General features: G+C 37.2%; 1 protein-coding gene across 1 annotated transcript in view; it reads right to left on the bottom strand.

The window, feature by feature from the left end:
• The window catches only part of EPS15L1 (epidermal growth factor receptor pathway substrate 15 like 1), a gene marked incomplete at its 5' end in the record, with an annotated part of 54,673 nt that overhangs the window by 33,760 nt on the left and 7,634 nt on the right, over positions 1-13,279 (bottom strand). The window contains 11 exons of the mRNA XM_009284039.2: positions 839-901; positions 1,630-1,786; positions 2,232-2,389; positions 2,998-3,234; positions 3,569-3,628; positions 5,195-5,320; positions 6,263-6,325; positions 6,956-7,051; positions 7,736-7,783; positions 8,132-8,221; positions 8,451-8,492. Coding sequence (XP_009282314.2) covers positions 839-901; positions 1,630-1,786; positions 2,232-2,389; positions 2,998-3,234; positions 3,569-3,628; positions 5,195-5,320; positions 6,263-6,325; positions 6,956-7,051; positions 7,736-7,783; positions 8,132-8,221; positions 8,451-8,492 — 1,140 coding nt within the window. The remainder of the gene's footprint in view (positions 1-838; positions 902-1,629; positions 1,787-2,231; positions 2,390-2,997; positions 3,235-3,568; positions 3,629-5,194; positions 5,321-6,262; positions 6,326-6,955; positions 7,052-7,735; positions 7,784-8,131; positions 8,222-8,450; positions 8,493-13,279) is intronic.

Below are 13,279 nucleotides of genomic sequence, written 5' to 3'. Positions count from 1 at the left end.
ACAGAAAGTTTGGCTTTATTCAATATAAAAAAACCCCAACAACCCAACCAGCAAACCGCAAACAGATTGCATAGTAAAATGTGACTTTTTTTGCAGAAACAATAGGTGAATATCCAGTTTAAATAAGTTAATTAAGTCCTCATTTTTGGATGAGCATTTCTTTTGTTAAAATGTCATTAAGTAATCATAAACAACAATCCAGACTAATTCTTCAAGCTAGCAAATCAAAAGCTTCTCATATCACTTTTATATTTTCAGACTAGACACAGATTTGCTGAGAGACCTGTACTGTATGCTGTACAGGATCATAATAAGGTATTACCTAATTTGATTACGAAATAAGTTAAAATGAGCTGCTGCATCATTTAGGGTAACACAGTTCATTGTTCCACACGAACTAAAAACTAATCTGCTATGTTCACAGTAACACACACTTTATTTCATGTTATATTCAGCTAAAACCACAGTAGATGAAAAAAAGATCTAATGAACTGAAAATAATGGGAAGCTTAAAGCTCTTGCACCAAGGTGTATTTATTGCCCACAGCTTCAGAGAACTAGTACGTGAGTAACTTTAACACGTCAACCCTGAGTTGCCTGTCAAAGAACTTCCTGACAGACCAATGCATCTCAAATTGCTGAAGGAAGCAATATCACCGGGTCAACAGCCAATACTGGTAACTTCACATTGCTGTGACATTATCATCATGCCAAGAGCAAGTGTCACAGAACACAAGGGCAAAGAGACAGGAGAAGGTGTAGAAAGAAAAACTTTTTTAAAGTTACAAGTAGCTTACATAAACAAATTGGCATTCTTTTGGACATTACAATTACTCACACGACGCATTTCTGTTAGTGCTGAGATCTCAGTTCCTACAGGGGTCAAGTAACCTGACAGAGTCTATAGAAAAAGGATATAGGAAAAAGGACCAGAACAACAGCAACAATTAAAATATATTTAGAGCTTTCTGGTTAGGGAAAGTAAAAAAAGTAAAGGAAAATACTATATAATTTATAGAAAAGATGAATGTATTGATATGACAGAAGTATTTATTAACTTAAGTTTCAGAAACACACTATTGAGGAAAGGAACAAAGCAGGGTTCAGTAAAAGATTAAATGCTCCAGTAAAATGATATTAACAGGGATTGATATAGGACTACGGACTGTCATGCTACAAGGGATGAATCAACCACCAATTCCCAGAAACTAGGAAGCCATCACTCTTCATTTAGCCATTAAAAAAATTTTACATTTTCATGGGAGGAATTTGGTACTGATCACAGTCAGGGACAGGCTACTAAACCAGCTTTTAACAGTTCCCTTAAGTTAAAAAAAAACAAATACAAAACCCTTCTCTATGACACAGGAGTATTTTTCATGCTGGGCTTTTCTCAGCATTATTATTCCTTTATTTATGGAATATTCTACTGCATTCTTTTTTACTTACTGTCTTGTGTTGTTAAAAATCTATGTATATTCTCAGATGTTAAAGAATTTTGTAAGAGGAGAAAAAAAATTAGCAATTCTTTACCATAATATTACAAAATTAATAAAATACAAAAGTTAAAAGCCCATTACTTTCAAAGCACATAAGCTCTGTATTATCTACAAATAATCAATGACTTACCTGTATGGGAGTGTTCCTCTCTGTGGGAGGGATCATATCTGGGGACAACACTTGTGGAGGATCAATTCCTTTACTGACCTTCTGTTGAATGAGATACATTGCTAGTGCAAACTGATCTTTGCTTAGCTTTCCCATCTGTCTTGTGTCTGCCAAAGCCCTGGTAAAAAATAGATCATACTTATAAACAAGAAAAGCTTATTTCTTCTCTACCAAGAAGCCTGAAATACACATATAGATGTAATTTTCTTTTGATTCAGCCTCATCAGAGCTTGCTTACTCTAGTGAAAGAGTTCCATAAACAGAGCAGTATTTTATTAGACATATTTAACTGAATAGAACAGTGTTACTCTGAGAAAATACTTAGAGCACTAGAACTTCAAAGAACAATCACAATTCACAGACTGACCTATACCCCTCTCCCAGAAAAGCAAAGTGAGTATTTATTTCTCCCTTGTTTTCCCATATAGCCCACATATCGTAGTATGGCAACAGGACAAGTAAGAGGTTGGGTTTTTTTTAGTGTTAGGATCACAATTCTGGCTGGATAATCTGACTTCCCAGATCAGCAAGTTACAAAAATACAGCTACTAGGGAGTTCTTACCATATATGTGCTAGGAGATTCTGAGACAGACCTGAATGCATAAAAATGTCCTTTACTTCTTGGCCACTCACAAAACCATCCATATCTGTGTCTGTTTTTAAGAAAATTTCATCGTATCGCACTTTTTCAGATGTTGGTACTACCCAATTCACAGATGGCTGGAAAACAAAGTTTTATATTTCAAAAGAAGATAAACACACTGAGTATATACAACATTATTCAGTCTCAGATGTGCTGAACATCTTGCACAGTCAAATCTGATTGGTAAATAGGTAGTTACCCTTTTCCCATGAATGTTTTAGCTTAATACTTCTTATCTGAATTATAAATACTGATAAACAGCTATTCATCAGTTGAAAAACATTCATTCTTTGGAAATACGGACCCAACTAGTCATACTAAGTCCTCATGCTAATAACAGAGGAGCTTTAGAAGGTAGATTGATGATTTCTTTGGTACTAAAGCAGATACATGAATAAAACCTTTCTATGGTTTCACTTTCTATGGAAAGTGAAAATTCCCCATAAGATTTGCTATTTCATAGTCACTCTGACTGAAAATCACGTGCTCTTCTTTCGTTCTTCCAAGTCTTACCATTCTCATTTCATTCCCTCCATCCAAATCACCCACCAACAAACACCTTTTCAGGAAATTTCTCACATGAGGCAGAAATAAAAAAGCAGTTCTATTTTTTCCTGCAGTTTACCGATACAAAACAAAGGGCAAAAAGAAAGAGGGGCAAAAAGAAAGAGGGGGAGATTTGTACCTGTGTTTGTTTGATGCTGTGCTTGGGAGACAAACTCCCTGTGCTGTTCAGACTGTTGACACTACCATGAGATGGGGTAGAACGGAGGCTATCTTTTGGTGGAGGACTTGCAGGGAGAACAGGAACTGCACCAGGAAAGACAGGCGTCTTCTTTCTTTTAGAAGGTGGTATAAGAGAAGGGGGTAATAGTGAAGGAACTGGCTCTTTCTCAAGAGCTCTATAAACCAAATGCATTGCCTGCAAAAGCAAAAAGGTCAGGTAACATTAATAGTTAGAAGAAAAAGCAACAAGATTTTCCAGTATCAGTCATTTATATATTAGTTAAAACGAAGACAGTAAGATTAGAGATGTAAACCAGAACAGATCATTTTGAATGTAATTCCAAAAAGTTTAATCTTGATGACACAGGCAAGAATCAGTAGATGGATTTGAGAAAGACCATTTAATAGCTCCATGTGAACAATTCAGAACAGTTGACGGTAGCAGAGAAAGCTGCAAAGCTCTTGAGAAAAAAAAACGAGTGATTTGCTCTAGCAGACACACTGTGAATTGAGAATTTAAAGCAACCTACCACAGCAAATTCGTCCTTGTCCAGGTGACCATCTTTATCAATATCACTGAGATCCCAGACCTACAGCAATTATGGTAAAAACAATGATTTAGAGAACAAGTTACATTTTGTGCTTTTAATGTTAATCGTCGCCATATTAAGCATGCTCTCTAAAGACTCCTAATAGATTTTTGTGAGGATCACATTAGTTATATTAGACCTAGCTAAACAGTCTCCGATGAAACAGACTGGATTAGAGTTTTCTGGCAACATGAATCAACACTGGCTCTAACAAATTCTGGATGCAACGCAGGCAAGTTTTTCATCTTTCTATGTTGCAATTAAGGAGTCATCCATCAAGCTGACGAAAAAAACCAGAGGTGGCTTTCAGAATTGTCCAGAGGGTGTGGGCTAGCAGATTGTACAAATTTGTCTTATAAAAAAATTAAAATATTTTAGAAAATTCAATACATTTCTAATTTACATTCCATTCCTAAATTCCTAGTTTTCATTTTTAGTCAAAAAAATATGTCCACCCCCCCCAAATTTTCTATAGGAGAGAATTTAAGCATCTATCAGCTTTAGTTCATTATTAGGTCAAGTACAGTCAACGAAACTTGCAGGAGACTTAGAAGGATGCAAAACTTTGTGTACTCTAATACTCAGCCATCAGCTCACACTGTTTATTCATCAATATAACTCGGAGACAGTATAGTAGAGTGGACAGAATGCTAAGACTGAGGCTCAATCGTCTGAATTCTGCTCCCAGCTTTATCACTGGACCCCCATACAAATTTAAGCCAGTTGATTTATCTCCTTTGCCCATTTCCTCAGTCCCCTATCTCGTCCACAAACTTTTCTGGAACAGGAAAAAGCTTCCTGCATTTCTATCGTGACAATAACAAGACAAAATACAAAGCCTTTCAAGACTGAGTACTTCACAATATTCAAGTACAGAATTAAAACAAGTCATACTTAGATTCTTGTAGATAATATAGAGAAAGAGGCGGTTCTTCCTGAAGAGATGAAAGTATATAACCAGGATACAGCTCTTACATAGAATGTATTCATTCTCAGACATATCAATATGCAAAACATTAAAGAATACATATTTTAAATGGAAGTAGAAAAAATACTTTAAGGTTTGCTTCTCTTGCAAATATGCAATGGATGCACTAAACTCGGATCTCAGAAGTATTTATAAATATACATGAAAAAAACACTTGACAATTTGACAGCTACAATAAACTAGGAATTTTTAAAGTGTTTTCTTGTACAAACAGTGGATAGATTTAATGGTATGTCTAAGTATTTGGAAAAATGACAAAACAGTGGAATATAATGCTATAAAAGCTATTACGGTTTAGGAGAGCTTTTTCTTGTTTTTAAACAACCAAAACCAAAATTTCCAGCTCTTAAAATGAATAGAGAGATAATGAAGCCAACCTACTCTAGGGGCCAAATTACTACTGTTATTCTTATTTCTAAGTGGAAGACTTCAGAGCCTACTTAACGTACTTGCTATACAGCATGCACTTGATGTAAAATCTCAGCCAAAACCTGATCTATTAAGTTACATTTAAATATTTAACATTGCAACTACGAGAAGCTAATTAGAGAATAGCTAAATCTAAACAGCATACTTACCCTTCCTAGGATATCAAGAGGTAGCTTTGAATTCATCAGTACTGGTTTTACTTTGTCTCCTGAAAGTAAACCATTTACTGGCAAAAGGCTTTCAAAAATACCATCAAACTTTGCTTTTTCTTCCACCTAGTTGGTAAGAAATAGCCTGAATAAGTAAAAAAGTGTGCCTGTGTGAGTGTTGAAAATGAGATCTTGCAAGAAATTAAGACTGGTCAGTAAAGTATTCATTCTAAATTTCCAAGCTTTCTTGCAAGTGCCACCATGCTGTATTTAAATGTGAACCCCATGGAGCTAGATTTAGGAGCTTAATTTCAAAGCTAAGGTTATGATAGCTAAGGGATTTTAACATGCAGCATACAAGATGTGTTTCTGTAGTGTTCTAAAAGGACAATGCATTCTGATTAAAACACTGCTGACCAGATTTTAAACATTTTGACAAACTCTGTAGAACTAAAAACTAATCTTCCCAAATAATTTGCTTCCCACTTTAAAGTACAACATGGAAGTACAAAAAAAACCAAACCAAAACAAAAAATCAGCATTAGAAGCTATTATTATTTAAATAATTAAATTTCTACCTTGGAACATGTTTGCATTTGAAAATTAACTAAACACAAATGTTCCCATGTATGTATCAAAAGTTACTTTTTTTCCAATGATATATATTGTGTGCATCAATGAATACTAATTAGAACATATGAACTCAAGCTTTAAATTAATACTTCAGGATGGATTTGGTGAAATGCTTTGCTGCTCTCAGTGGGGCTCCTTTATACAAGCATGAAAGTGCCTACTATTAGGAATGTGGAAGAAATCCAGGCAGAAGATTAAAATTCATTGTGTCTTAAAAACATCACACCAGGGGTTGTCAAAGCCTTGTTTAATAATTATTTCAAATATAAAACTACGGCTCAATAGTCTCTATTGTGCACAAGTCTGTCATCAGAAAGGGAGGACTTTGGAAATGAGAAATATATTTGATACAGAGTTCTCTCACTGGGAAAATTACAGACAAGGAAAATATTTACTTTTAAAGAATGGATGGAATGTGTTGTCTTTTACACTTACCCTAACAGCCCAGTGAGTCTCTGTTGAAGGTGGTGTGATCAGCAAAGGACTGCTAGTGTCATGCTAAAATTAAAGAATTTTTTATTTATATGTATATACATAAAAATACACACACACTCTTCCGTCTCTGATCCTTACTAATTGCTTTAAGAGATGGTTATAGACATGAAGCTTAATTACAGTGAAGAGAAGAAGAAAAAAAAAAAAGGCTGCACATGTACCCAAATAAAAAAAAAAGTCATACTGATTTATACTATTACAGAACTTCGATAAGGACATTAGGTGCATTAGGTACCCAAACACTGAACTAAGACAAGCTAAAGGAGGTTCCACAGCAGCCACTGCAGGCAAAGCTGCAGTCATGCCCTTTGCTACAGGCTCCTGTTGACCTAGCCCAAAAATAGTATTTTTTTTTGTCTTTTCTTTTTTCATAAATTTAGCGTTTAGCCACATCAGCTTCCTGAACAAGCTGACCGTAGTTAAACTTGCATCAGTTTTGCAGTCCAGGACGGGGCTGGTACATATTACTCAGGACTATGGCAGCCATGACTGCAGTTGTCTGAAGGAATAGTTTGACAGCAGCCTGAAGTCCCAGAACCATGACATTTATGGAACATAAGATTATTCCAGCGTTCCAACTGAAGCCTTAGTTCTCATATAATACACACATACACTTAGGTATATATTACTTACAAATTTAGGAGGTGGCACAGTCAAGTTCAGACTGCTCAGGTTAACATCATGGCCATTCTGTGCACATGCTACAAGGCGCAACGCAACATAGAAACCCTACAAACAATAGTGTTATATATTAAAAAAAGAACCAGTCTAAATCACTGTCTCCAATAACCCACTTATGATTTTTACTAACGCTGTACATGTGCAACTCAGTAAAGTATGGAAACAACAGATGTATAGCCCCATCAGTTAACTGCATAGTGACAACTACCCCACTGCTTTTAAAGATGATTCAGGAAAAGCTTTACAATAACGTGGAACAAAGAGCAGAAAACTTCAAAGCCAGTTTTTAAGAAGGACTCTCCTATAATTAAGTAAATTTCAACAATTTTTCTTAAAAACTAATAATGTTTAAAAATAATTCTCCATATCTACAAGTAACTTGGTATTTGATATTCCAAGCCATTTTTAGTAATGCTATATTTTTTCATGCAAGAAAGACTTCTAAAATAAATCTTAAAATAATAGTTTGTATTTGTTAAAGACTCAATGACTATGTATCTATATATCATGCATACTGATTATTTACAAAACAAAAGAGGGACAGAAAATAACATCCAAACTTCTCCAGCAGCCTCGCTGAGTAATATACTTGGATATGAGCAGCGCTAGGAAAAAAACTTATCTTGTAAACGAAAAGAGCTAAGGATAACTACTATGGATACTAGGGTTTTTTTGAAACAAGGCTAATCCGTGGCCGGTAACGTAAGAGGTCTACAGGCACATTTCATTTACCTGTTTATCCAAGTATCCTTTACCCTCCGGGTCAGCCAAATCCCATATCTGTGGAGATACAAAATAAAAGCCATTGTGATTTTAAAATACAACTTAGCTCAGCTCAACAGTTCATACTGTATGCCTTCTTGAACTGTTCGTTGCAGCTTTCAAGTTATGACATACAATGTTATTAACAACAAAAGCGTTACACAAAAGACAATTTTTCCTTTTTAGATTCCTATGAAACTCAGAACAATACCTTGGAGCAATTACCGATCTGTGGTTAACCTAATGTTCAGAGGATCTGATTTGCATTCCACCGAATTCCTTTTTGCAAACCCCTTCTGCTCAATGTTAGCTGCACTTAATGCAGTAATTATCTGTACACTTGCTTATTTAATTCCTTCAACTTACTTTTCCAAGGATAATATCAGAGAGACCAGATTTTTTAAGAAACAGCGCAGCTTCACTTGCCCCAACTCTCCCCGTATATGCTGGATCTACCTGAAAGATAAAAATTCACATTCAATTGAAGCATGTCTATCATGAAAGCAGAGATAAGAAATGAAATGTCTCTTGTCTCTAGGTCAAAAGACTTCTAAAAGCATGCACTACCACTCAGCAGAGAGAATTTACAGAAGTTTAGCACTGCAATGGGGAAAGGAAAAAGAGAGGGAAATCTTGGGGAAGAGGAAATGGCACTTTATTTTTAAATTCTTTTTTAAGAACCTACCTGTTTGTAATAAGTTTCGTATAATGGATTCCCAGTAGAAAACTGAAAAACAAGAGAGACATTAAGAAAACAAAGAATGAACTGCAATGACAGCGCACCTTTAGGGACTGACTGACAGGAAAAAAAACCACGTATAGTACTTTGTGTATTACTTCCATCAAAAATATAAAATGGTATGTTAATTTGCTGTGTTCCAAACTGGATACTTGAAATCTAAGTCTGGATAACAGAGATCCCCCCCAAACTTGCAGCCAACAGACTACTGTCACCTCTTAAAACTTCTTATTCACCAGCATTCTTACTTATACTCACACTTTTAATTAACAACACTATATGGTAATAAGGTTTGGCTAGAACTATTTGCCAAGGTATTTCAGATCAGTTTGAGAACTACTGATATCAAAGGCAGAGTTTTCAACATAACGCTGACTTGACTACCTCCTGTACTGTATATATACTTATGGAATATTTTCAGCAGACAATTATACACACACACATTAGACACAGAGCCCTGGTATCAAAATACGCCTGTGTTTATGCATTTTCAGGACTAGGCTCTTAAACTGAAACAGAGTAAAAAAGAAAAAAAATAGAATGAATGGTTAATTAACAAATGTCACAATTCCCTAACAAAGTTGTTTGAGGATTTCAACTTGGTGTTATCACTGCATTACACAAAAGCAGCAGACACAAAGGTAGGCCCTCCCTTTTCGGAATACTAAACAAGCAGATTACTCTTCCCTCTTGCTGACATTCCAAGCAAATGGGAACTGAAATGCCAAAAGAGTCAGAAGCTCCAACACCCATCTTCTCAGTCGCCTCCTACAATTGCCACACAAGTTCTAGCCACGTGCAGGTTATACCTCCACACTGTTCTCCAGCCTCAATGCCAAGAACAAAAACGTTACAATCCAGCCTCAAACAAGTCACCCCTTAAAGCAGTCAAAGGCCTTAAAAAACAAGCAATAAAACAACCCAATAAACAATGACTGAGACGCAGAGATGTCGAAACGTCCCAAAGCCTGCTTGGGACAACCGCTCTCCACCTACAGGACACAAGTCAGACAGCTGATGAATGATTATTTTGCACTAACTCTGATCAGTGGTATGTCACCTCCCAAATGCTACGTTCTTCCTTGTCATCCACATGGATTTCCGGATGTTCTGCCTACACTGAGGGGAAGGGAGCCAGAAATATGATGAAAGAAAAGACCGATGAAGAGCATGAAATTTTATTTTACACAAAGAGAATCTTCCTGTAAGTTTACAATAAACGTGCCAAATCTTAATTTAAGGAGATATCCAAAATAACTAAACCCTATTAATCAAAAGCAAGCGAACACCGAGCTCTTTCAAGATCAATATTTCTACTTGGCTGGAATGATCATGCATTTTCAGAAGAGCTTCCAAAACATCTTAAATGTACTTCACTTATATCCATCAACAAAATAAGCCACTGCATTCTCCACCAGTACACTCCAGAAGCTCTTGCTCTTCCAGAAGCTGGACAGGAGTTCAGAAGAAAGCTGCGACCATAACTCATCTTTTTGCCAGCTTGTAAATGATGAGCATAGATAAGCACTGTGTTCCTGTCCAAAGTAGGAAACACATCATTCAGAGGAAAGGTGGAAGTAGGAAGCTGTCCAACTCTGAATAAAATCTAGCGTGTTTTAGCCAACTATCACCCAACTACATACCTCTCGTTTCTCAGAAGGCTCAGAGAAGCTAGCCAAAGACCAACTACAAGCTCCTCTAACTAATTTGGCAAGTATCCTAGAGCACGCAGAGACTGGATTCATACCAAGATACAGAGCAAACCGCTCCAGCAGCAGTACTGAATGATCTCATCCCATCACCAGACATTCTTGTCATCCTCATTTGATATTGTCAGCCATGACATACAGCTGACTTACCTGACAGAGGTGGCAGGAATCCAGGGTGATGTGCTTAAATGCTGTGAAGTTTCTTCTACAGCATATATTCATCCAAGTGCTGCTGGAAAGCACTTAATCACTCGACTCTCTACTTGCAGAATTTTACAAAGATTAAGCCTCTCTGACCAATTTACCTAAACAGCTGCATCTCTGTGATGAAGCAGACCAGACAAAATGGGCTCAAGTGATAAAAATAGCATAGGTGCCTATCTACCCGTCACCACATGTGACTACATCACTATCATTCAAGATGATTCTGTAATTTGATGACATCTGCTGATGAAGAACCTACACAAGACAGTGTCAATGCTGGCAATCAGGGGACAACATTTTGAAGAGTTTGCAGTTGATGAGTGGTCAAAGGATATAACCTGTCACACAGCAGTTCGGTTTGACTTACAATTTCACAACCCTCTGGTTTCTGTGCCTACTCCATATGCCCCAAAACGTCATCTACGACCAACACTTTATACTGCCTCCCAAACAGACGCTTCAGAACCCTGGTGCCTTGTTGTTTGATCTCAGTTGATTTCCTGTACTAAGTTGAAGTTCAAGCCTTGAACTTGCACTCTCACAGCAGGTCTGGTACACTGCATTTGTGGTACGCAGTACACGCACACGGATACATCTCCACGTCCCTTAACACAGGCTTGGGAAAAAGGCAGGAGTAAGCTGCTGCCACCAGAACAATTAATAAAGCCAGTTCCTAGCAGCCCTCTTTCCTGAGGTCATCTCAGGGCCACAAAGAACTCTGGATCAGGTGAATTATTTTCCTTGGTGTCCTCTTGTTTCACAATTTTCTTTCAGCCACTCTTGTCACATCATATGATGGATGAAAATAGGTACTGTGAAAGGGGAAAAACCAAAGTGTCCCACAAAGATGAGAACCAAAAGAAGGTTGCTGCTGCCCCAGAAAGATTACCTTTGCCCTTACTCTACTTGCCAAGTATCCTGAGTTGTCTCAGAAGACTGAGCTACAAAATGATCTGCGCTGTCCCAATATCTCTAACATAACTCTCCATAACCTCCAGAGGCTGTAGGTCGAACATGCCTGGCACAGTGGAAAGACCGCTGATAAGGTGATCAAACATTCAAGAAAATAAAGTTATCAAAGATAAATCAAATCCAGTTTCAGTTGTCGTTTAACTCCAAGAACTGATTTTACATGCTTGCTCTTCAACTGTTTTTATGCATAGGCAGTTGACACAAAGACAGCTGAAACCTGTTAAATAGTTTGCATACTGTACATTAGACATCTAAATTCTCTTTCATAACATCATAAAACCGTAACTTCACCGAACAATAGAACCATAATAAAATTAATTTATGAGAACAAATATGATTAAGCACTTTCACATGCTTAAATTACCCATACTGTTTACAGCTCCTAATATGTTGAAATCAATATTCTTATTTTATATCTTTCTGAGTGAACATGCTTCAACATTACAGCACGTGACCTCTCCTATTCCTTTTTAATACCATTTCTGGCGTTCATTATAACTAGCACATATCTCTGTAGTAATCATGAAATTGAGGCTATTAAAAGAGGAAGTTTATTAATTTCCAGGGAAATTCTGTTTACTGCCCTGATTACAGCTAGATCGCTCTTGACAGTTCAATATAGGAAAAAAGTTTTAAAACTGGAATGTGTCCAATGAATTAGTTAGAAAATAATATGTCAAAATAACTGACATGTTCACAGAACGTGGCCCTTTTTCCCCTCAAGATAACATATTATGTTATACAAAAGAAAATACCATTGATGCCAGTTTCTCAAATATCAGTTAGAATTTAAACAACACAGAAGCAGGATTTCTATTATAATAAATATTTGATACGTTTTTACCAATGTACTACAGAAGTTCCACAACAACAAACTCTTTCAAGTCCAGAGTTTATTTTACATATATATTTTGCACCACATTAGTACACTTGAAAACTTTTGGTAACAGTTCGCATGCGCATGGATGTTTTCAGATGTTTCTGAACATGCTCATTTAATTAAACCGATGTTAATCGGGACTTGTATTGTTATTCAGAAGCTAAAAAGCAGTGCGCTCTGTAACAAGACGCACAGCAAATCACATATTACCCAAGCATCACGTAACTCCACCGAAAGACAAATTTTCAGAGTATCACAAATAAAAGTCCATTATTAAAAGGAAATCAATACATTTAAATAATTTGAACTATCAACAGCAGTTGTTCTGAATTCCTGACTGGCCTAGCCACAGTGTAGAAAATAGGTTTAATTTCAAGGCACTGGGGGGTGGTGGGGTGGTGTTGCTTTTCTTTTGTTTTAAAGGAAACAAGTAAACTGACTATCTTCACAGGAGTATGGGAAAGAATAAACAGTGATCACACTGTTCAGGTTTAAATTATTTGGGTGAGAAATTAATAAAAAAAAACCCTTATAACAGTAACAACAACAATCTACCCAAGGATCCCAAACATTAAACCAGAGCTGGAAACACAGCCTCTCCCAGAGGCATGCCTTGTGCGAGACAAGCTCCAAGGTTCAGGGTCTTCCACTCCCTGCAGAAACCTCATTCTCCTACTGATGTGTGAAAACCTCCTTTTCATTCCCACGTACCGAGTCCTTTACTGGTGTACCCGCGCCTGTGGCTACGCTACTCCTGCACCTCCCAAATATTAAGCACAGTCATGACACCCCAACAGCTAAAGGCGACATTAACCCCGTGTCGCAAATAGGAAAACAGGGCGACGTGACCAAAGTCAGAGCCCAGAGCAGAGAGCGAGCCCCGTCCCTCCTGCAGCCCAGCCCTGGACCTCAGACCACCGGACCGCATTAATCCCCACAGCTCAAACCCGGGAGCTGCAGCTCGGGGAGGGAAAGCGTTCAGAAAGCCTCGGTGCTGCCCTGCCCCTTCC

Source organism: Aptenodytes forsteri, unplaced genomic scaffold (assembly GCF_000699145.1).
Source record: "Aptenodytes forsteri isolate BGI_AS27 unplaced genomic scaffold, ASM69914v1 Scaffold471, whole genome shotgun sequence".
Classification (NCBI taxonomy): Eukaryota; Metazoa; Chordata; class Aves; order Sphenisciformes; family Spheniscidae; genus Aptenodytes; species Aptenodytes forsteri.
This window is presented reverse-complemented; position numbering and strand designations above follow the sequence as displayed.